Source organism: Egretta garzetta, unplaced genomic scaffold (assembly GCF_000687185.1).
Source record: "Egretta garzetta isolate BGI_Z169 unplaced genomic scaffold, ASM68718v1 scaffold145, whole genome shotgun sequence".
NCBI lineage: Eukaryota > Metazoa > Chordata > Aves > Pelecaniformes > Ardeidae > Egretta > Egretta garzetta.
Genome location: NW_009259687.1, coordinates 1,297,111 through 1,321,814, shown reverse-complemented (window position 1 = coordinate 1,321,814; position 24,704 = coordinate 1,297,111). Strand labels below are relative to the sequence as shown.

At 54.9% G+C, this 24,704-nt stretch overlaps 1 protein-coding gene across 1 annotated transcript in view; it reads right to left on the bottom strand.

Moving 5' to 3' along the window:
- Window positions 1-1,031: 1,031 nt before the first annotated feature.
- The window catches only part of ZSWIM5 (zinc finger SWIM-type containing 5), a 30,905-nt gene continuing 7,232 nt past the window's right edge, over window positions 1,032-24,704 (bottom strand). Inside the window, exons 2-13 of the mRNA XM_035894233.1 lie at window positions 21,909-22,057; window positions 21,133-21,283; window positions 15,568-15,747; window positions 12,959-13,135; window positions 10,425-10,571; window positions 8,666-8,803; window positions 7,870-8,130; window positions 7,304-7,439; window positions 5,388-5,545; window positions 2,711-2,874; window positions 2,317-2,398; window positions 1,032-1,894 (exon numbers count right to left, since the gene is read on the bottom strand). Of these exons, the coding sequence (XP_035750126.1) occupies window positions 1,032-1,894; window positions 2,317-2,398; window positions 2,711-2,874; window positions 5,388-5,545; window positions 7,304-7,439; window positions 7,870-8,130; window positions 8,666-8,803; window positions 10,425-10,571; window positions 12,959-13,135; window positions 15,568-15,747; window positions 21,133-21,283; window positions 21,909-22,057 (2,606 nt within the window). The remainder of the gene's footprint in view (window positions 1,895-2,316; window positions 2,399-2,710; window positions 2,875-5,387; window positions 5,546-7,303; window positions 7,440-7,869; window positions 8,131-8,665; window positions 8,804-10,424; window positions 10,572-12,958; window positions 13,136-15,567; window positions 15,748-21,132; window positions 21,284-21,908; window positions 22,058-24,704) is intronic.

The following is a 24,704-nucleotide window of genomic DNA, read 5'->3' as shown; positions in this document are numbered from 1 at the left end:
ACCAGCATCCATGCGTGTCCAAGCGAGCGTCGCCCCGAGTCCTTTCCTTCGCTGTCCTCAAGCGCTGGGCTGCCGCTCCTCCTTCCGTCCGTCCGTCTGTCTGTCCCAGGCCTGCGAGTCGAGCAGACGTTCGCCTCCCCCCACACCCTTCTCGCTGCCGACGATGCCGTGGGAACCTGAGAAATGTTCACGTGCCTCCTCCTCTTTTTGTCTGTGGTTTTGTTTTGTGTGGTTTTTTAAATAATAGTTATAATAATAATAATAATAATAGCAATAATAAAAATAATCGCCCCAGCCCACGACAATTTCAAGTATCCCCCAAATAAAAGACAGAATTATAAATAATTATAACTTTACAATTTAATAATTGACACATATACTATAGTATTTACAGTATCATAAATGCTTTTTTTTTTTGTGTTACTTTTAGTAAGCAATCCCTGAGAACAGTTACTTTAACTTGTTTTTATTGAAGTATCTTCACAAATAGAGGAGTTTGCATGTCTCGGGCGGGCGGGAGAAGCGCTCTGCAAAGCCATCGCTTTTGGTGACGCATGAGGTTCTAGTGTTGCGGGTTTCTTTGCTCGCTCTTTCTTTTTTTTTTTTTTTTTTTTTTTTTTAATTTCCCCATGTAATTTTAAAGATTTTTGCACTTTGCAACCTTCGGATCCCTCCAGCGACCGCTTCCTTCAGGACAGAGGTATTAGATTTCCAGGTTAGCTTTTGGTATTGGCAAGGGAGGGCAGGGGGCTGAGCGAACCATCCTTTTTCCCCGTGGTTGCCTTTTGGTTTGTGCCCAAGGAATCTCTGGATCCTCTCAGCGTGTGAAATGGTTAAATCCAAGAAAGAGAAAAATAAAAAACAAAAACAAACAAACAAAAAAAAAGAAAACAAAAAAAAAGAAACAGAAGACCAGAACAGAGCAGCCTCTGCCGATGGGGAGAAGGTGATCTCCGCTTTCCTTCCTTCTTCTCTCCCGAGTCCCCGTGCTGCGGCTGGACCCTGCCAGTGATCGTGGCGGGGGCCGGGGCTCACCCAAACCGTTCCCGCACCAGCAGCATCAGTTTTTTCTTGCCTTTGTAGATTTGTTTGAGATTGTCAATGAATTGGGCAAACTGTATGTGCCCGTCCTGCGCCAGGAGGAATGTCTCCCTGGCCTTGCTGAGGAACTCGATGAACTCCCCGTAGTGCCGCGGGCTGATGTGGGTGAGCCGGGAGTGGGTGGTGTTGATGTAGGCGCTTATCGTCGCGTCCAGCAGCTGTCGCAGGGGGGCTTTGTCGGTGGACATCAGCTTCCCCGAGTTCCTGCGGCCGGGGATGCCGGCCAGCCCTGGGGCCGTCATGGTGCAGCGGCGAAGGATGTCCGAGAGCACTGTGGCACAGTGCACGCTCTTCACCACCAGCGGGATGATGGCCGCCAGCTCATTTTTGCCCAGAGAGTGGCTCAGGGCGCAGGCCCAGAGCACGTCGTTGATGGCTGGGTGTGTGTCCTGGTTGTAGGCCAGGTTGAGATGCGTCATGGCCAACGAGGCCAGTTTGAATGCCCGGAGCGGGTAGCCCCGGTGCTCCATGTAGCGGGCGATGGTGAAGAGCTGGGTGTAGGTCATGCCGGTGGAGGCAGCATCGATGACGATCTGGTAGGCGGTCTCGAAGGCGATGTGGTCCTTCTCACAGAGGGTCAGGGCAGACAGGGCGCAGTTCTGCGGGTCCTTCATGGCGCACTGCAGGGCTAGGGTGCGGGCGCAGCTGGCCAGCTCTTCCCGCTGCGGGTAGTCCAGGCTCAGGCGCAGGATGGTGTTGTGGGACATCACCGTGGCTGCCACAATGCTGGTGGCTTCCGTGGGGGTGAACAGCGAGTACCAGCTCTGCAGGATGCTCACCAGGGCCCTCACTCCTGCAAGGAAACACTGGGGTCATGGCACAGCCCTGGAGCACGGCTCTGATCACGGGGCTCCTCCAAGCCCCCAGGTGCCTGGAGCCAGCCCACAGCAGTGCTGAGCCACTGCCTCTGCTCCAAGGGGGACAGAGTGGGGGGGGACAGGCAGAGGCTACCCTGCCTGGCCGTGCTGCAGGGCACGGCGAACACCTCTGGCCTGGACAGGGGGTACAGGGGACCTGTCCCAGTCCCGAACCCGGCCACCACTGTGGCCCCAGCCTTGCCAACTGGCACTCCAAGGGTGCATCCAGTTACCCAGGAAGAAATGGGAGACTCAGGAGAGCTCAGATGCCCAGGGCTATGAATGACCCAAGATGTCCGTGCCCACCCCGCTCCCACAGGTTGTAGGCCAGATCTGGCTGGCACGGCGAGGCACTCACCCACTTCAGTAGCACATGTCACCAGCCACCTCACCATCTCCCGCCGCCGCCAGTTGAGGGTGGACAGGGTCATGCGCATCACCTGCGAGGCAAATCTGGGGTGACCAGCTGCCCCACAGGGCTCCGCTGATGCCACCCAACACTATGGCGCTCCGCAAAAATCACCCTGGTCCAAGCTGGCTACCAGCTCCCCACGAGGCTCCCCAGCACTGCCTTTGCCTCCACCCAAACCTCAGCGGGCACAGGGGCCTCCCAGGGCTGAGGTCCCCCACTCAGGGCCATGCAGGGATGAATTTACTCCTTCTGCAGGAGACCATCTGGCTTGGTGAAAGACCATCATGCTGCAGCACGAGGGGCGGAAGGGCCACTGGCATCCCCCCAAGCCATCCTGTACCTGGAGCCCCAGCTCCAGTGCCACGTTGAGCAGCGTTGTGTCTGAATTGCTGTCAGCTGGTGTGGCAATCTTGAATGCGTCTTGAGCCAGCTTGAAGATCAAGGAGGAGGAGTGGATGTTCTTCTGGATGGCCTCCAGCACTGTGCGTAGGCGCAGCATGTCCCCTGGGTGCAGGAAAGGACGGTCAGATGGCTTGCCCCCCCCAAGCCCCATCTCCTGCCTGCACTCGGTGTGAACAGCCCCTTCAGTATGGTCAGCCCCTCTGGATGCGCACATGGAGGGACGGACAGAGATGCTGGATCAGGCCCTGCAGTTCAACAGCAAAACGGGGCATCCTCCCAAAGAGGTGACACATCCTACAGCACCTATCCTCGCTCAAGACCATCCACTTATGAAGAGGACAAACAACTGTGAGTGATCCCAGACACATCCTGGAGCATTAGCAGACGTCTCCAGGCACCTGGATGTTCTACCCCGGGCTAAAGTTTGACAGCTGTAAAGCAGCCCTTTCCTGACAATGGAGGGGTTTGGGGAGATGCTCCGTGCTGAACGTCTGCAGAAAGGTCAGTCTTCGCTTAGGAACATGAAAAAGAAGAAAAAAAAACCTGTTTGCTGCACGCATACTGTCTTGCCCAGTAAGTCCCTTCCCTCTGCCAGGCTAGCAAAGGCTGGGCCAGGATCACCCAGACTCAGTGTGGCTTGGTCCTGGATGTCCCAGGTCAGGCACGCAGATCTCATGACCAAGACAGGCTGAGATACTGTGAAAGAAGGGGGTTACTGGCACAACACCCAGTGATGCTTTGTGTCTCCTGCCACAGGTGCTAGAAGGGTATGTGATAGCACTGGGATATGGGGCAGGATCTTGGAAGAGGGACCCATCAAGGCATATTAACATCATGATCCTGCATCTGGCTTGAAATCTTCCTGTCAGGTCCTGTGGGATGCAGGGTGGGGAGAGGGACCTTTGGCATGGGTGCAGATCAGAGGTGCCAACGTGCCACACCAGGTCCCTCTGCTTTGTTCCAGGTTCATGTTTCTACTCCCATAGTCACAAACTGAGCAGATGAACCTCATGCAAAGAAAACCAAATAATGCACAGCAGTGTGAAAGACCTAGTGCTGCACCTGGGCACACACAGACACCTCGGGTGACTAATAGCTAAAGATATCGTCTGCCACCCACAGCAGCTGCTCACACCGCCACCAAAACCCAAGCCTCCCTAAAACAGCTCATGGGGGTGCAGGAAAGAGAGGCTGTGAGGACACAGGATCACATTGGGACATGCTGCGGTGAGGGAACACCTGGGGAAGGGGACAGTGGGAAAAACATAGAATCGTTTAGGTTAGAAAAGACCTTTAAGATCATCAAGTCCAACTGTTAACCCAACACTGCCATACCACCACTAAACCATGTCCCTGAGCACCACATCTACACAGCTTTTAAATACCCTCAGGCATGAGGATTCAACCACTTCCCTGGGCAGCCCGTTCCAATGCTTAACAACCCTTTTGGTAAAAAATTTTTCCTAATGTCCAACCTAAACCTGCCCTGGAGCAACTTGAGGCTATTTTCTCTTGTCCTATTGCCTGTTACCTGGGAGAAGAGACTGACACAGACACAATCCAATGGCCCTACACCCCCAGTATAAAAACCTCATCCCCATTAGGCGCTGGAAGGGAGAAGAAACTAAAGGATAAGCCAGGTACTGGCTCTCCATCAGGGCACTGCAAGGCAGGGGCAGGACACCATCAGCCCTGGAAAAGCAGCCAAAAGGAGGAGGGCTGGAAGGCAGCGAGGCTGGAGCTTTCTGACAGCTCATTTACTGTCCACCTCCCCAGGGAAGCGGCACCTTCCCCACTGGGCTGGCAGTACCAGGGGCTGGAGGCCGCCGCAGACTGTGCGGGACAGCAGTGAGCAGTGGTAACCTCATGGGGCGCAAGGTGCTCACCATCCTGGTGGGACTGGTTTCTGGACAGAGGGATGTTTAATGAAAAGCCTGTGCTCGCCTTCATTGTTGTGCCTGGGCAGGAAACAAAGAGGCCCAAGAGACCAGTGATGAGGTGTTCTACAAGCCCCTCATGGCTGGGACCCTGGTGTCCCACCCAGCACAGCTGCCCCCATCTCTAGCCCTGCCAAAAGCCACAAGTGGTTTGGTGCACAGAGAGGTCTTCTCCTTCCTACAGCCTGTGCAAGACCATTACCACAGGGCAGGAAGAGACAAAGCAGACGTAAAAGGATAAGCAGCTTCAAACTAAACCATGGCATGAACCCATTAGGTGACCCTAAATGTGACACGTCTGGCAGGGCCAGCTGACCTGGCAGCTGACCATGCTGCAGGGCAGGCATGGTCCAGCATCACCCAGGGGCACTACCCAGGATCCACAGCACTGTGGCTGGCACCCCTTCAGCACTGCCTGCACCTCCTGGGAACCTCCTGTCCCACCCTGCTGGACCATGAGCCTTGGGGCCCTTTGATCCTGGACTCCGTCGTGCTGCTCTGAGGCCAGCTCACCATTCCCTGCCCGCAGCGGGCTGCCAGTGGGGTGCCCAGCCTGGTCTCTGCCAGTGCTCAAGGAACCAGAAGCAGGAGCTTCCTCTTCTCTCCAGCAAAATCCCTTCAATGCTCTTGTGCAGCTCCATCCCATCACCCCCATCCCAGAGCTGGCCCCCCACCAACCTTTGGCTGCCGTGAGCATGGTGGAGGCCAGCTCGCACTGCTGTGACTCCAGGTGCCCCAGGGTGAACCAGCGCGGGTACCTGCTGGGGACCACTGAGACCAGGTGGTGGGGGTGAGTCACGTCGCCGGATGGTGCTGTGGTCTCCAGGACGGGCAACCTGAAGAGTAAACGGGAGGAGGCAACATCAGACCTCATCATGGCAGCCCCAGCCCAGCCCTGGCTTCACCTCCTCTCCCTGAGGCGCTGGTGAGGCGAGGCAGGGGCTGCCTGCAGGCAGCTGCCCACAGCACTGCCTTTGAAAGCATCCTGCTGCCGTGCACGTGTGGGGGCTCCCGAGGCTGCGTGCTCAACACATGGGCATGGGGATCAATCTGAGACTGACTTGAAAGGGGCAGAATGATCCGTGAAGTGATTTATAAACTTGTAAGGAAAAGCACAAGCCTCAGAAAAAAAAGAAAAAGCAAAATCCCTCCTCCCTCCCCAATCCTTTCATGTCAGAGCACCCGGCAGAACTCCTGGCTTTATCATCTGGTTCTTCTTAAAACGCCCAGTTATGATCTGAAGCAGCGGCACGTTCCCTCAGGGCCTCTACAGCCGGTTTGGGTTACCTGCTTGTGTGGGGATATCCAAAAGCCTGGAAAAACCAGGGTAGAAGGAAGCCTAGGGAAGGGGAGCAGGAGTCTCATGTCACCAGCCATGGCGACAAAACCGTGTTGGCTGTTAAACCCCTGAGCTGGTGCTGGTGTCACTAACTCGGTGGCCAGCCACAGCATGCAGGAGGGAAACTGACCCCCAGACATGGGGGAGGACTGTCTCTACTCTACTCGCTTGCAGGCTTGGGGTACCCATGGGGCAGCAGAAGCCCAACTCTCCCAGCCCAGGTCAGAGCCACCCCAACACAGGGGGTCCCAGCTGGGAGCAGGGACAGACACTGACACAGATGGCAAGGGAACAACATGCACCCCCAGGGCACTCAGTCCTGTTCTGGCTCTGCAGCTGGAGGTCTTAGGTCTGGTGGGGCATGGTGTCACCCACAAACTGCAGAGGCCCTTGGCTGCTCTTTTAGGTCTGGTTGTTCTCCTGAGCACTTCCCAGGACAGGGGGATTTCAAAATTTCCCCTTGCGTTGGGGAGAGATGGCTCATTTCACCAAGGAAATGCCACAAAAAACTGATGCTCTGGGCTGGGACTTTTAATGTTGTCAGAGGGAGAGGGCACTGGGATGCTTGGGGGTTGATGATCCTTCAAGCATTGACTCATTTGGGAAATTCCAGCCTTTTCAACACCCATCCAGCCCCTGCCAAAAAACTGCAGTACATGGGCTGATGTCTGAAGGGTGTCACATACTGGGGAGGGAGATAGGGCAGCTCTCGGCATCAGCTGTATCTCCAGTCCCAGAGCTGGAACTAGGCTTTAATGGAGAATGGAGTGCAACTGTGCCCTCCACTCAGCTCTGCAACATCCTGGAGCCCAGGGCAATCATCTGCCCATCTGTGCCAGGACAACAACCCTTCCTGCAGGCAGGGAGGGCTCCAGGGTGGCCAAGGCCTCGCAGGCACAAGGCAGATGACAGGACTGTGTGTGCCTGGGACCCTGGGACGAGCAGGAGGATGGGACAGGCAGGTGGTGGTCCAGCCTGGGGCAAGGGGCTGGGCAGAGGGCATGGCCCATGCAAATCCCTACAGATGGGGCTTGAAAACCAGGAACCACCCAAACAGAGAGCGTGAGTCTCTTTGCACTGCTGCTTGGTGCCCAAGCAGCCCTAGATGCTGCATAGGATGATCCCAGAGATGGCAAGCTCCAAGCCTGCCTCTGCTCCCATCCCTGCTCTGGGGTTGTAAAGCATCCCGGCTTCCCAGTGGAGCAGAGGAGGAAGGCAAAACAGGGGGCAGAGACAGAAAAAAACATGCACCAACCTCATGGCCCGCAAAGCCAGCTTGTACGCCAGGTCTGCATCGTGGGGCAGCAGGGCAGAGAACAGGTATTTGGCAAAGGTGTGCATGGGGACGCTCTCACGGTGGATCACTTCTCCCAAGCCGCTGAAGGGACCACCTAGGCAGAAGCAGAGCCCATCAGCCATAATTAGCACAGCAGGATCTGTGGCTGGGCTTTGCACCACCCAAAGCTTTGAGGATCTGCTCAGCAGCTCCCTGGAGTGTTACTCAAGTGGGGTCCAGGGCAAGGGGCTACTCTTTCCTTTTCTAAAACCCCTTTCATGTCAAAATCCCTCAGAAACTGAGCACACATGCTTAGCACCCTTCTCCACAACACCTCTGAGGTGGTCTTGCTCCAGGGATGTCAGCAAACCCTTACTATGCCAGATGATGGGGCAGAGCGGCCATCCTACAGACTCGGCACCACACCCACAGAGGAAGAAGCCAGGATGGGGTCAGTCAGGTGTAAACCTTGGAAAGGGCACCCCAGAGATGTTACCAATACTCAGCTAGGACTCAGAAGCCAGCTAGATGGACCAAGCCCCCACCTTCCAGCAGCAAGATGCACTGCTTCCGCAGGGTCTGCACCAGCACCGGGTCCAGCTCCAGGTCCTGCAGCCGGGCAATGATCTGCTCCTCGTTGCGGCACACCTTGTCCTGGGCATAGAGACCTTCAGGCATCACTCTCTGCTGACCCATCCCCATCAGGGCCACCTCTAAGGCCAGGGACAGGTAGGACTCGCCGCTGTCTTGGCTGCCAGTCGCGACAGGTACGTGTTGATACACTGGGGGTTTGGAGTCCCCAGCGTCTAGAAGAAAGGGGAGAGATGTAGCAGGGTTAGAAGAACCTTCCTAGGTGGCAGGACCACGTCAGAGAGAAAAACCTCTCAACTTCAGAAGCCAGACCTGCACTTCCCTTTCTGCCTGCCTTCAGTTACCCAGAGATGATGGATAAAAGTTCCCTGCAGGAGATATGGGCTTCACTCTCCTTCCTGCTCTCGCTAGGAGATGCAGGAGACCCGAGAGCTGTGCAACAGGGTGCACAGCTGACACCAGAGCCTCCCCGTGGGCTGGCATGCCTCGGCCCCGCTCTGCTGAGCCGCTCTCCTGCTCTGCTCTGGCTGCAAACCAGAAAAACTGGGTTGGGAAACCTCACTGGGAAAACTCAGGGCGCTAACTCCCCCTCTCTGCACTGCAGCGCTGTCCTGACTGCTCCTGCAAAGGTGGAGGGAGGGGAGATTCGGAGCCCAGGAGTCCCAAGCCCCAGACCTGCACCCAGGGTGTGCCCGCCGGCTCGCTTCAGCCGCAGCCACCGGGAGGGGAGCCAGGAGGAGCACTCGGTACCTGAAATTTCAAGGCAATTTTCCTCTTCTAATCTACAAGCTTCGGTCAGGGTGAGAAAGAGGCAGCCGATGGGGTTCAGAGGGTGGCCTACCCAGCCTTCCAAGTTGGTGATGGTTGTTGCCCCTCGCTGCAGCAGCTCTGCAAAAAATAGAACAGAAAGACATTAAAAGTGAGGAATTTAAAGGCAGGTTCTGCACTCAGAGAGGTCTCTGAGACCAGAGGCCTTTTCTTACCCCACAGCCTGGGACACGGAGACCTCCAGGGCCAACACTGGCATGGTAGTTCATGAGGGCAAGGAGCAGCTCAGAGCAGCCACCATGCATGCTGCCACAGACATCAGAGGAAGGTGGCACCCAACAAAAAAGGGTGCCACTAAGGCCACATAAGATGCAGCAGCTTGTTCTCTGCTCCAGGAGGACACAAGGGACTGCAGAGTCCCAGGATGGGATCTAGGAAGTCAGACCTGCAGCTTACAGACTCATTTGCAATCGTAGCCCAAATGTTTTGGCAACACAAGCAGAAATCTCTCCAGAGATGACAAAGTCTCCCAGTGAGTCTTAAAAGCTCCATCTTTTGATCATCTCAAGCTGGCTGAGCTAGGGAGGTCCAGGAGTCGCTGACCACCAGCAGCACTGCAGTAACTAGCCCCGGCTCCCTGCCAACGGCAACCGCAAAAGGAGGGACGCTGGCCTTGCCTCCTGATACAATTTACTCAGCAACTACAGGAGGTAGCACACACAGCCAGTTACTGCAGCTCTGCAGACAAGCAGCGCCTCTTTAACACGGGCATGGCTTGCCTGTGTAATCCTTACAGGCAGCCAGGCGCGGAGACAGTGGGAATAGAACATCCCTACTCCAGCAGCCCGAAAACAGCACATGGGCACCTATGCTCTTAGCATGTGGCTATCAACACAGTTTGGCTCAAGCAATCAGATGCATCAGTTTGTCTTTCTAGGGTGTGAGTAATCCCAAACAGTGCTGCCACCGGCAGCCTCTGCTGCTCTGGATGGGGCAGCACTAGTCTCTGTGGTGGAGAAGACTTTCTCAACCAGCTGGGACACCCCAGCCAGACCTCGTGAGACACTTCTCCCATAGCTCTACTCATACCTTTCTTCTGATGCTTATATATTTCCAGCTGCCTTTGCTGCTGCAGTCGCAGGGTGTTGATTATGGCAACGGTTAGTCGGAGAGCCTCTCTGGGATAGCCGTGGGAGCGCAGGGCATCCACCCGAGCGCAGGCTGTCGGGACATGTTCTGAAAGGCAAGGACAAATACGGGGACATGGCTGAGCCAGAGGAGCACAGAAATTCACAGGATAGTACTGATGAGGGGAGAGAACCCGACGGCATCAGGCTTCAGGGATTTTCTTCTGCTGATCTTCCCCACACTCCAGCTAAACTCCTGCTCCCTGTCTTGAATTCAGCCTTTTCTCCCTGCTCCTGGCAGGGATGCCTACCAGGAATACTAACGGGACTCCTACCACCAGTGGGAATAGAACACCCCTACTCCAGCAGCCCGAAAACAGCACATGGGCACCTATGCTCTTAGCATGTGGCTATCAACACAGTTTGGCTCAAGCAATCAGATGCATCAGTTTGTCTTTCTAGGGTGTGAGTAATCCCAAACAGTGCTGCCACCGGCAGCCTCTGCTGCTCTGGATGGGGCAGCACTAGTCTCTGTGGTGGAGAAGACTTTCTCAACCAGCTGGGACACCCCAGCCAGACCTCGTGAGACACTTCTCCCATAGCTCTACTCATACCTTTCTTCTGATGCTTATATATTTCCAGCTGCCTTTGCTGCTGCAGTCGCAGGGTGTTGATTATGGCAACGGTTAGTCGGAGAGCCTCTCTGGGATAGCCGTGGGAGCGCAGGGCATCCACCCGAGCGCAGGCTGTCGGGACATGTTCTGAAAGGCAAGGACAAATACGGGGACATGGCTGAGCCAGAGGAGCACAGAAATTCACAGGATAGTACTGATGAGGGGAGAGAACCCGACAGCATCAGGCTTCAGGGGTTTTCTTCTGCTGATCTTCCCCACACTCCAGCTAAACTCCTGCTCCCTGTCTTGAATTCAGCCTTTTCTCCCTGCTCCTGGCAGGGATGCCTACCAGGAATACTAACGGGACTCCTACCACCTTCAACCCACAGCAGCCACGTCAGTACCTAAATCCCCACCTCCACAAACCTTATCTAATGGAAGCATTTCCAGCGCACCATTGCTGCAATATGATGGCTCCAAACGCAGGCTGCTACAACCCTGCCGCTCATTTCTCCTAAAATCTGCACAGCTTACGGTGATCTCTCTCATTGCTCCCCAACGCTTCTTGCCATCTCCTCCAACAACCCTCCCTGCTCTCATCGCTCAGGCGATGGTACATGGGGTGAGGCTGAGCATCCCGCACTGCACTGGGGGCACTGGCAGATCTGGGGTGATGTTTTGAACTGCTTCCTTAACGCCGCTGTGGAGCGAGCTCTGCAGACACCCTGTCTCTTCTGCAGCTCTCCTACCTGGTGTTTTATTATTAGGAACAGTTGCATGACACCACCACCCCCCCCGCTCCAAGACTCACAGTTGCTTAGGAATTCATCTGCTCCTGCTGCTTATTGCTCACCTGAAATCACAAGCAACTGTGGAGAGGATTATGACTGAGTGAGAAATTAGCAGGAGCAGATGACATGACATGCCGCATAACAAGCGGCGAAAATCCCATTTTCTTGCAAAATGTCCTACCAAGGGGAGGGTGGGGGGAAAGGCAAACACAGAAGATCTAAAATTATGGTAGAGGGATAATTTCTATTCCTGGAAGAGCTCAGAAAGCTTTGGAAATGCAGACAACCACCTCCACAAATGGGGTTTCCATGTCCCAGAGGTCACCCGCAAGGAACACACGAGGAAGAGGTTTCAGAACAAACACATCTGTAAAAGAGCTTCTTGTTGCTCCCTCTATTAATTTGCTAAATGGATGAAACATTCAGCTTCTCACTGAATTAATCACTGGAAGTTGCTGACAAATCACACTCCTCTCCCGGCACTGAGTCCCTGAAGTAGTGCCAAGAAAGCAAGAGCGCAAAATCCAAAAATCACAGCAAATACATCAGAAAAATAACATGTGCCAGCCAGCTGGGCCAAAGGGCTCACCAGAACCGAGATTATGCTAGGGACAGGGGAGCTGTGGCCACCACGTCCCTGCTAGATAGAGTCCCTGGAAGCTCTAACCCGCCACCACTGCCTATGGCTGCATGGGGAGGAGACCTGCTGCCAGCAGCTACACAAAACTCTTCCCAGAGTAGATATGTCCTCTCCTGCTCCAGCTAAGTGAGCAGAGGCATACCAGCAGCCTTTACATGGGTCCTTTTTAATTTCTCTCCTGGCCTTAATAGCAACTTGGTGCCTGCTGCTCCACAAACCACATCTCTGGGTGACTTTAAATATTCTTTTCCCATTTGGCTGGGTGACAGCAGACCCCGACTCCTGGAGTGGATGACACTGCAGTGGTGGGTTTTGACCTGTTCCATGCCCATACATTCACCTCTTGGGCTGTAGAGATGACGCATCAACCCTCCTGGAGGTGTGGGGGCCTTGCGTCTCCCATTTTGGGGTCAGTCTGAAGGTTGACAGCCACAGCAAGCACCCCTCAAGCCCTTCGTCTCACTCATTCTCATCCCAGACATGTAGTTGTTGAGGGTCTGCAGATCTGCCCAGGGTCATGACTTTGCAGTAGAGAAGTTGTGTGGCTTGAGGTACATGGACTAAAGGTCTACAACACAGGAGGGTACTGGGCTTGACTGGTCCAGTGTGCATTAAGCTCATACAAGGCTTAGCTGCACTGCGTGCTAATTGCCTTTATGGGAAGACTAAAGATAGAGTGAGAGCAGGGAAGAAAAAAATCCAGAGAATACAGCTGTACTCCCCAGCCAACTTTCAAGGGACTTTAAGCGTCCAGTCTCCCTGTACGGTGGACAGCCAGAGCTTGCACTGGGGACAGCCAAACCAAACACTGGCAGGATCAAAGAGGACACGATAAGCCTGGTCCAAGCTGCCCAAGGGGAACCCAGGCTGTAAAGACGTGGGGCTTGCTGTAAGGACTGTGGCTGGACTGCGGGTGGGCATCAAGTTCTTCTGCTTGCCCTACTCCTCAGGCCAAGGGCCAGGGAGGCACTTTCAATCTGGGATGCAGAAGCTTGCAACAACCCAGGGATAGCAAAAGCTTCTTTGATGCCTTGGGCGGCTCTTCTCCATTAGCAACCCTACCCACCCAGGCCATGCAAGGGGCTGCTGGTTTGGATGCTCACCTAGCCACAGCGGCTGCCCCTGGGAGTTGAAGAGGAGGCTCTCGCCCTCCCGCTGGTAGGAGGGAGACACATAGAAGTCACTGCTAATGATGCGCTGCAGGTGGCTGTCCTGCCAGTGGAGGTCACAGCCCTCGATCGCCCGGGTGAACACGGTTCGTCTGGGCCTGGCCAGCGAGTCTGCAAAGAGAAAAAAACGTCAGTGGCTTGGTGGAGCAGGGCCAGCCTGTTCCTGCCCCCAGACATGACCTCCCTGGGCAGAGCTATGTCTTTACAATGAGAGCAAAGCCCCACCAGGTCCCAGCCCAGCCGTTTCAGAACTGAGCCCAGAGCTCCGGCTCCTGTGCTGTGGCAGATTGCCTTTAGATACCTCTGCTGCCCATCCCATCTCTGATGGAGACTGCCATCTCCTTAGACAGCATTGCTAAGTAGCTTGCTAGAATAGCTGCCTTGGCCAGAGAGGTGAGAGAAGAGGCAGGGACTGCCCTGCCATTAGCTTTCTGGTGATAATCCACTGTCACGTATGAGGTGGACACCTTGAAACATAGCAGTGCATTCCCACCCCCATGATGCTCGGTGTGCCCGCAGCTGCCAGGGGTCAGGACTGGGCTTCCTCAGCATTACTGCCCCACAGCCACCATGAGCTCCAGCGCCATGCCCCGGCTTCACTGAACCCCAGCAGCACCTGAAGTTGTGAAGGGAACTGCACGAGTGTCCCTCATCTGCCTCCGGGAGATGAGGGGAACCATAGACTTCCAGCAATCTCCTCTGGTTGTGTGAGAGGGCTGGAAGGGAAGAGACGGCATCGTCTGAAACCCTGCTGCTGCTCTGCAGCAGGCGTCTGTGCTCCTCTTCAGAGCTGCTCTGAGCCTACAGGAGCCTGGGAGCCAGTGGCACGGAGCTGCTCTGGGAGGGATGGGCCCCAAAAGCCCCTGAGGAGTCAGCTCTTCTCTTGCACATGCAGTAAACGCTGACATTGCAGCTCAAAAGTCTGTAACTACAATGATATTTTCAAAACTATTGAATGCTGCAAAAGCATTTCACTCAGGCCAGACAGATCAGACAAGTGGTTTGTCGGGAGCAAAAGGCCCATCCGGAGCAATCCTGCTATCGCTCCAGCCACGCCGGAGCACAAGGGCCAAACACAGCCGTCGGGCTGTAAAAGGGGAAGCCCCAAAGGGGATGCAGCGCTGCATGTTACATCCTGCAACTCGCAAGATGGGCCGAGTTAAATGCATTTGAGAGGGGAAAACAAAAGGCACTGCTCAAAGCTGATCCAGGGCGGCTGGATAAACACATTCTGGAAACGATGGCAACAAGCAATTAGCCTGAATGCTGCAGGCACCCCAAGGTGGAGAGAAATTAAACAGGTGTTCGTATGTACAGAACCAAGCCCGCTCACTTTACCAGGAAGGATTTCAGGAATCAGCTGTTCTCCTTTCAGTACTAAAAGAGGCTGGCAACAATTTGCAGCAGTATTTGCATGTGCACAGACATTAACCCCAGGGACACCTCCAGGGTCCGTGCTGCTTTCAGTCCCCTACACAGAGAGGCAGGAGCACAGGGACAAGGGGACATCCCTGGCACGCGCTTTGGAAACTCCCCGCACGTCTAAAAATGTGACCTGCTCAGCCCCGGTGACCTGCCCTGAATGCCACAGCGAATCCTCAGCGGAGCTGGGAATACCAGGGGGGAGTCCCGGGGCTGGCACGGGACATGGAGCAAGGCCAGGTTTAAATTAAGCTGCTCCCCGAGGATGCACACGGGGAGGCAGCTGGGGTGGATGGTCCTGGCTGTGGCTGGGGCGGGTGGGCAGGACAGCCGTGCTCCCAAACCGCTGCTGGGGGACTGATCCCACCCAGAAGAGTGAAGTTTCCTTCACGGCACGGCTGCTGCTCCCGTCTCCTCTTCCCACTCTGGCTGCACATAATACACCACAGAGCAACTCCAGCGTGGCAGATGGAGGCACGGTAAGAGCAATAACTTTCAATTAATGTCTTCTTCAGGCAAAAGGAAGGGGGAAAAGGGATTTAAAGGGATCAAACACTTCGTTGGGGGTTGAGAAAATACTTTAGCACAAAGGAACAACCCCATAACTACATTGGTCCGTTTGTGCTCTGCACTTGAACTGCGCTTAACATCCCTGGCTAATGACTTAGCTGCCACCTAAATCAAAGCCCAGAAGCGAGACCCAAGGGCCAGGCAAAGGGCTCTGCACCACCTCCAACTCCTCACTCTCACATTACAGCCAGGGCTTCAGAGCTCAGTTCCGCTCCGATTCAAGCAGCACCGTTTTTGTGTGAACCTCCATACCTAAACCTGCACAGACCATATGGGTCCAAACTCCCCTGTGGTCAAATTGCTTTAAAATGGCCTTTGAAAATTATTTGATGCTCAAAATACTGGTGACTTCACCCAAGATGCCATAAAGAGCCAAACATTTCCAAGTGTATCTAAACCCAGAGACTGTAAAGAGAAATGTTGTGTATTCCCATGCCTCCTGGAGACATCACCAGCAGGTGAATTGAGGTCTCTCAACACTGGGGTGAGTTTTAACCCTGTCCCAAGCCCTGTGTCCACCATCTGGATTTCCACCCCCTGCCCAGACTCACCTTGGCTGTGACCGGAGCTCTGCGTAAGCGCGTTGGTGATGTTGGGAAGCTCGTTACCGTAATTGCCATCTTCCAGGGGACAGATGTCCATCTCGCCCCACTTGCGCAGCTGCCGGAGCCAGCAGGATTTCTCTTCCAGCTTGCAGTGCGGGTTTAACACCACGCACACCCACAGTGCCCCTAAACAAAGCCAAGAAATCAAGGAGGTGCCACCACCGTACCCGTGGGGCAAAGCTCTTTTGCTGCCACGCTCGTCGTGAGAGCCTGCAAGGTTTCATCAGCATCCATAAACTCATTTCAGCATAATGCACGGACCCAGGAGGGGGATTTAGACAGCTTTTAAATAAAAGTAAAACTCCTCTGTAATGAAGCTAAATTATAATCTCATGAGATGGGGGACAGTGGGGAGGAGGGAAGGAGAGAGCGGCTGTGTATGAATTTGTGAGTGCTTCTGTCTGCCAGGACAAATCTAGTGTTTGAACTACACATCAAAGCATGCTTAAAAACACCCTGGCAAGCTGCAGAGTCTGTATCTCCAAAGACTAACCTGATTTTGATCCTACCCACGTTCCAAGCGCTTTAAAGCCTGCTCCGAATGCTATTTCATCTGCCATTGTTCTTCAGGCCATTTGCATTCAACTATTTAAAAAGGAGATTTGGTGTATTTTCTTCCTTTTTTTTTTTTTTTTTTTCCTTTTTCTTTTTTAATCCCCAGTAGCCCCCAGCCTGCAGAGGAACCAGCAGAGGAACCTGGAGCTTGGCTTGATGTCTCGCAGGCAAGAGCCCTCCAAGGCACAAGCCCTCTGAATCTCACAAGCAGAGATGCCCATCAGTAGGACACGCACGCTGACACCCTCCAGGTCAACCTGGGGACCTCACAGGCCTGATGATGCCGTCTGCTGCACGAGAGGCAGAACCAGGCCCAAGGACATCTGTCATTAAGATCCAGCTCATCCTTTCATAAGACAGGGCTGACGCTGATGCTACTAACTGAACCTCGACAACTCTCCTGGGTCACCCACTGCTCTGAAAGGAGCTGCAGCAGCCCAAATAAGTGCAAAACCGTGAGTTCTCCTTTAACTAATGGCATTTCTGCCTGTATTTCCCTGCAAGGCTGCCAGGATGCAGCATGTCCCCTCCCCTGTGCCCGACCCATGGGATGGGATGGCTGTGTGCTGGCACAGCTGCAGTGGCTGGTGTCCCTGGGGATTCCCCCCCCCCGCCCCCCAGGCTGAGCAGCCCATGCTGCTCCTCTCTCTGCCTGGGTCGGATCCTGCCACACACCCGGGACAGCTCAGCCTCCCGCAGAAACACCCCCTCCTCCATGGGTGCAGTGGAGACCTGAGGCACCTTCCTCCTCCCCGCCCAGCCAGATGCTCTCCCCCAGCTCTCCATCACTCCCAGAGCCAAAATTCCCATCCCAAAGTGACAGCCAGTGGCAGGACAACATCACCCATCATGGCTCTGCTGTGCGGCGAAGGGATCCTCCAGGCACCCAAACGATCTCCCTCACTCTCTGTGTTTTGTGCAGAAGCTCCCCAGCTGCACCGTGGAGCCAGACAGCCCCGAGCGAGGCTGTAAATCCAGCACCAGCAGCTGGAGTAGCCGGTCCCTTTTCCAGGAAGCGGGAGGCAAAACCAGGGTGAGCAGCGTTGTCCTGACTCCAGTTCCACTCCAGCATCTCCCTGCTCCTTTGGGTTATAGCTGAGCTGGTGGTGCTTTTGGGGTGCATCTCTCAGCACCCGTCCTCTGCTAAGGGGGACTTGTGGACATTAATAAGGTGTGGAGGCTGTGCACATCCAGCTCCTAGGAGCAGCTTGGCTGGGCAGGAGAGACGTCACAGCGTCACAATGCAGATGGTGGCAGCAGCATCGCATCCAGGAATGGGCATGGGAAAAGCAACCACAGGCACTGAAGATCAGCAAATATCCAAAGCAGCCCTCGCCTGGTCCAACTCCATCCATATCTCAGCTCTGCTGCTCGCAGGAAACCCCATGGAAACCCCACTCCTTTCTAATGAACAGGGGGGCAATAAGACTTTTGAGCTACAACATCAGTGCTTAATGCGTGTGCGAGAGAAGAGCTGACTCCTTTGGGGCTTTTCAGGCCCATCCCTCCCAGGCCAGGTCCACGCCACTCACTCCCAGGCTCCATGGGGGCTGTACAGACACAGCATCTTCCAAAAAATCAGGTCTCAGCTCTGGAAAATGAGTCTTCCTTAAGGCTCTGGTTACTGCTCCTCAGCTGAGCAGTGGGTGCCTGCTTGCTGCCTGTCCCGAGGGCATGAAAGTCCTCACCTCCTCAGGCAGGCATGTGCCAAATCCTGCACCTTGTTCCTGGTGTTGGGCATCCTGGGGCTCCAACCAGTTTCGGGCATCCCCTTCCCACCAGCACTACTGCCCCTTGCCACTGACCCTCTTCACCCGCTCCAGGGCTGCGTGTGGAAAAAGCAGCCTCCGGTGATTTCGGCTCACGCCTCCGACGGCGAGCAGTGTGGCTCGGCTGACGGGAGGTAACAAGGCTCAGTGCTCCGGCTCCGCTGCCCCTGGGAACGGGATGCACCCACTGGATTTTTGGCTCCCACAGCTCAGCTAAGATGAGATCTTCAGAAGCCTCATGACTTGGCAGCCTATTTTTGGGAGCCCTCTGAGGCATCCTTTGCCTGCCAAACAATGTGCCCCTGAGCTCTCCTGCAGAAGGGAAGATGTGACAGGGAGGTGGGGACAAGGAGGGAAGAGGGGCTCGCATCTGTCTCAGCTACGGTAGTTATTTGGGAGATGGAAAAGAGAGTTTTTCTGAGCCCTATGGTCAGGTGACATCAGCTGACAGCACAAGTGACTCCTGTCCTGAGCCGAAATGCTGCGCCGGGTCAGACTCTGTGTCTGCTCACATGCTGCAGAAACCTTCATCTGAACTTTCCGATAGCAGAAGGTTAAGTGGGGAACAAAGAGGCAGATCACGATTAAGCTAAGCCTCTAAACAAAAATGCTTTTTGATGACGGGGCTGGGTGCAGGGATGGGGGGGTCGGAGCCTTCCCAGCCCAGCGGTCCCAGCTGCTGGCCCCAGAGAGGACAGGCGCTCCGATCCCGTGCCCAAGTTTCCAAACCATCAAAGAAATTCTCCCGTTTCCCACAGGGTCGCTCCCCAGCTTAATCTGCTGAAATTCCCCACTGTAAACAAGTGGCCGAGATAAATAAACCCGTCTCCAAGCAGATTAAGGTCAGGCTGCACTTCAGCTGGTTTTTCGTCTATTTTTTGTAATTAGGCTTTAATCGTAAGTACTAATGCGCCAGGGCAAATACTCCCACGCCGCAGAGCTCTCCATCCAGCAAGTCTTTCCTTTGGCTCCCCAGCAGACGGGGCAGTAGATGTTCAGTTAGCAGCACATGCGCAAGCAAACGATGCCCTTTTTATTTTAATTTTTTTTTTTTAAACTCTGAAATCCTGCAAAATCCTTTACATTTTCCCCAGCATAAATCCACAATCTTCTTTAGGGCTGATCTTCTTCCAATCCCACGCAAGTCCATGATGCAGTCTTTGCTAAAATCGATGATTAATTATTAAACACGTGCCCAAAATAATTTCCGCAAGGCCCGTTTTTCTCATCCATGTGGCAGGGTAACACGGTCTGCGCCGGGGCTTCCTGCAGCAGCTGGCACCAGCCCCCTCGTCCCTCCCTTTGGCAGCAGCTGTAACGCTGGGCAGCTTTGGCATCTGCAGCCCACAGACAACATGCCTTCACTGCCCCACGTGCCCCAGCCACCACTGCCTGCCCAGCAATGGTTTGGGACATCTCTCCGCATTGCTCATGTTCATTACCGGCGAACACCAGCTCGCTGCAGCTCTGGCCCTTCCACGTCTGGAACCCTTCCTTCAGAGAGATGCTCTGTTCCTAGAGCAAATGCTGCCCAGGTCCAAATCCAAAACGCTTCAGTAAGGTGGGGGGAATAATCCTGGCTCTGAGTACAGTCCATGCCCACCCTGCCCTGAAGCCACTTCTTGGACCATCACCATGTCCTCCACAGGGGCTTCTCTTCAGCATGGAGATGCCCAAATCCCTCCCGTGTGACGTGCCTACGCCAGGCGAGCCACTCGCTCTGACGTGCTTTGGCTGGCACCACGTTTCACCTGCTGTCAGGCTGATCCAGCCTTGGTAGGGCCCTGATGTTCCCTAGCCACCTTGCCATCTGCTGATGGGGACGTGCTGTCGCCTCCTCCCGCTCTGCCGACCAAAACTACACGCACCAACATGGTCCTTGCATGGGTAAGCCAAGACTGAAACCCAACCACTCCCGCCTCATGTGTGCGGGAAGGGGGTGAGGGCTCTCAGCTTGGATAGCAGGTTTGAAATCTGGCCAAATAATCTGTAATTCTGGGCAAACTGCTTCCCGCATCCATGCCTGCCTAGACACCCATCCATCCACGTTTCACCAATGTGTTTGCTTTCTTCCACGCAGAAATCCTGGCTTGGTGGATTTGGCCACCTCTCCAGGATCCTCGCATATCCAGCCATCTACAGCTGCAGAATCCCCAGATCCTGCAAATATCTTCTTGGCAAGCAAGCACAGATGAGCTCTTCAGAGCTGGCATGGTTATTTCCATCTAGGGAACTTGACACAGAAGCAAGACATCCCACCCCTGCCTAACCCTTGTCTGCGCTGTCTGGCCAGGCTCTCCAGTCTTACGGCTATGGCTGCATTTGTTGGGCACTTGGTATGAGGGTCTGTGACCCCAGCTGCAGTTTCAAGTACTCCAGACCCTGGACCACCCTCAACCTTCTTCCAGCTCTACAACATCCCTTTGGTCCCAGCCCGTGAGCTCTTGCTCTTACAGAGCATCTCCCACTGGCAGGCTGCAGAGGAGCTCAAACTCACTCGTCATGAAACTACGGCACAAACCAAACTATTTGATCCCAGGAGAGCCCAGAACTGCTGGGTTAACTCCACCACACAACCAACCTCCCTGCGCCCACGTCATCTAAATGTTTTATTCTAATGATATTACGGTGTCAGCCAGCTGAGCCGGTGTCTAAGGTGCTTAGCTAGAATTACCCAGAACTGCATTTCCCTTAAAGCCAGGCTCTGCGCTGGCCATCCTGCCCCCCTCACCCTGGAAACGTGCACCAGAGCATGCAGAAATCTGTCAGATGGGAAGAGACTTGAGAACCTGCCTTTCCCCCTCCGGATCACAGTGCCTCCAGGAATGGTACTTCCATGCCTCCAGGCTACCCCCAGCCCCTGGGGCTCACCAGCCTGCATCCTCCCTCAAAAGGCTCCGGGGCAGCACACCAAGCACCAGGCTGCTGCAAGGGTGGGACCAGCCATGCTCCGCACGCCCATCATCCTTGACTCCTTTGCAGGAGAGGGGCTGGTTTAAGGTGTTGAACTGTACAGCTGGGGCCTGATCCAGCCTTCCCACCAGGACTTCCCCAGTAGGGCATAGAGCAAGCATCTCACAGGGCCTCTTCTCCCAAAAAAGAGCCCCAAAAGCCTCTGAGACAATGTCTGCTGGCTCAGCAGCCCAGGCAACCCTGCTGCTGCTCTCTGCAAGGCGGTGACCCTTACCCAGCTCATCCCAGAGCTGCCGACACTTCTCTGTTATGCCTGTCCCCTGCTGCCTCCACAGGGAGAGCCGAGGATCGGCCATGAACTGCTCTGTTATCAACGTCAGCATCCTGGCCCCATTGGAGTCCCTCATGCGCAGCATCTCCCGAACCTGGAAAGGACAGAGAGAAGGTCCTTTGTGAGACAAACCACAGTCCCCTGGAGGTGTTTAATATATGGTCACCTGGCTGGCAACCCACAGCTCCCTCAGTCTGGGGGTCCAGACTGTGAATATATACATATATATGTGTATAATGTATAGTCATAGATTATAACACTCATGCAATGGCTATGACCTGGCTGGTTGGAGTCTGGCTGAGCAACAGCCACAGCCTAGGCTGGAAGGGGACCAAGCAATCCAGAACATGAAAACAAGGCCCTTGGGCAAAGAAAGAGAAGCGCCTGTAGGCTGCTGCCATCTCTCCATGGTCTCCGTAGGCTTTGCAGTGTTGGCTTTCCTGCACACTGTGCTGATGGGGAGATGGGGGAAAGCCCTCCCTCGCGCAGGGATCATGGCAAGCCATCGCGTGGGCAATGGGGACCTGCCAGGAGAGCGGGTGAGACAACCCAGGCCTGACCCAGAGCCTAGATTACAACCGCCCGCTCCGCAACCGGGCAAGAAGGCACTGGAGCAGAGATTCCCAGCTGTGATGGGCACCCTGCCAGGGCAGCCGGCGAGCTGCTGGCTACGTGACGCGCTGAGTGGAGAGGGGAGAGAGCAGCCGGCTCTTCCTCACCTTGGCAAACATGGAGTTGAGCTGCTTCCCCGAGCCGTAGTACCCTCCCTGAGATAGGAACAGCTTCACCTGCTCTCGGACCTGCTCCTCGTCCAAGTGCCAGCAGTTCTCGTCGTCAATGCTGGCCCCAGCAGTGGGGTCAGGAGCACCTAGGGGGATGGAGGGGGAGGAGAAAAGAGACAACTGTATTTACAGCAGCAGGGTCAGCAGTCCCACCAAGCAAGAAGTAGTGGGCCTATCTCTATTTTATCTGGACCCATCTCTATTTTATCAGCTCAGGAGAGGGAAAACCAACCGTGTTCCCAGGCAGTGAGCCCCAGCTGACGGCGTCATGCTCTCCTTCCGCAGCGGAGACAGCAGCCGTGCAGAGGGATCCCAACCACAGGGCCAATACCTAGCGAGCCCCTCTCCCACTGCGCCCCACGTGAAGTGAGGCTGGAGAAGAGCAGGGACCCGCCTTCCTTCAAATCCCAGGCAGGGCAGCTGCAGAGCCCGGAGTGCTCCCTGGCTCCCGAGATTGCCCCGGGGTGCTCTTCCTCCTGCTCCACATCACGGGTTTGTTTAAGCATCAGTAAAGCTCCAATTTCTGCAAGCCCGTGTCCACGTTAGGAGCAGCCTAACAGAGGTACCACTGCACGGGGGCTCCAGAGCCCCAGGGTAAATGCCTGGTCCTGCCTCTCATTTGCTGTAGGACAGGGGACAAGTCCCCGTGCATCAGGTTGGCTGGGAGAGACCCTCCGCTGGAAAGAGCAAAGGAACAATAATTCTTCGAAGAGCAAACAGTGACCAGAGCAGGGCCTTTGGGCAGGCCCGCATGTGTTTTCACAGGCTGTATTTCATCTTCCAGAGAACAAAAAGAAGAAAAAACCACAAGTGCTCTAAACAGCTTGGATCCACCTCCCCTTGCCTTGCCCCTTTCAGTTCCCACTTTTCCTCCCCGAGCACTGCCCTACCTCCCAGCAATGCCCCTGGCTTCCCGGGACCGGCAGCAGCACGGCTCCAGCAAGCAGCCAGGAGTGCAAAAGGGAACAGAAACTCAGCTTTTCATCTCCCTGCTTAGAGCCTTGCTCTGCAGAAACCCCTCAGTGAAAACCAGTGCCAAGGAGGGAGCGGTGCAGCTGGAGGATGCTCCGCTCCACTTGGATCTGCTTCTCCCATCTTGTCCCCCTCTCGAGTGAGGAAGAGGGTCAGTGCAGGAAGAGCAAGGCACTGCACGGACAGCCAAGGGATGCCGTAGCGAACACATTCCCAATTAAATCTTAACGATGTCTTCCCTGCTCGGCTGGGATCTGGCTGGGGAGCAGACATTGCTTTCATGCAGAGACAGCTCAGGATGCTGCACACACCCCAGCCCCGTGCATTGCTGAACCAGGAGTTCAAATGCAATTCATGAAAATCAGGCTCCAGGATGCCTTCTCAGCAGGGCAACTGTCTCTTCTTGACTTGTAAGCAAGAGGACATCAACCTGAGGGGTTTTGCTCCTCCAGCAAAGGCTGAGAATGCTCCTGACCTGATTAGATACAGCTATTTGTATTTAATGTCCTTTACAAAATTCCTTTAATTTCTGCTAACAGCCACTGCCCGAGAGCTGTTCCAGCAAGCTCCAGGCAAAGCCTGCACTGTGCTGAAGGGAGAGGAGGATGCTGCTCCCTCTGTAGAATAATTTATAGTCGACAGAACCACGTAATTGGGACAGGAGCTGAAGCAGCAGAAAGGAAATCACAGCCCCTGGATGAGCACAAGGGCTTTCGCCTACAACCCCCCATGTGCCCTGATCCTGCTCCCAGGCTGCCGGTGGCCAAGCCCTGCCATAAGCCATGGAAGGACCACCACGCCAGGACCAGTCCATCCTGGCTCTCTCAGCTTTTCCGTGCCTTTTCCTTCCCTCCCCCAACCCTGACCTTATCTCGCAGATAAAGAGCAGACAAGCCAAAGATTATCCCCTATCAGGAACCAATGACTAATCTGTCTACCACCAGTGCTTATCCGGCCCCATCGCCGAGGTATCCCAGACGCTTGCACTCTTAATATCCTCCTCCCCACCATCCCGCTCACCCCTCCCAGCTGCGGCTCCAGACCAGCCAGGTCCTCTTGCTGCCTCTATAGGGTCACCTGGCTGCATCTATAGTGACCAGGAGGGTGCAGATGCCCGGGGTGACCCATCCCACTTAAGCTCAGCCCATCCTTGGTCCCTCTACGGAGGCCGCTGTGACAGATAAAGGTGGAGGAGTCAGAGAGATGCAAAAAGCGGCTGCATTTTTGTGGGGTTCCCGGGGCTACCCTCGGCGCTCGCTGCTCACACATAGTGTTAGCGACGGAAAGCCCCGGCAGCGAGGAAAGCAGCGTGCCGCTAAATAAAACTTCCTCCTCCCACGCAACACATTGAGTACTTCGCACGTTGGGGTTCGGGCTGCAGCCAAATTAGTAATGTGCCTCCAAATAAAACCCGAATTTGCTTGTAAATGTATTTTGCTCTTCTATAAAAGATTCAGAGAGAGGGTTGTAATAGCAGATTCCCACACGTGCAACGCAACCGGGCAGATAACGGGCTGCCCAATTACGCTGGGGAGCTGGATAAACATTTAAGAGCAAACAATGGGATTTGTGCTAGGTTTAAATATTAATGGCAGGATTTGTCCACTTCCCCCTGCCAACGTTCACACCGTGGGGGCTTTGGTAGTGGCATGCCGTGACGCAGCTGATGAGCGATTCCATGTCTCCGCTCCAGAGGAGCAGGGAACGGCATGTAAAACAGCCCGGCGCCTGCGTAACACGTTTCTCATATAGCAGCATTCC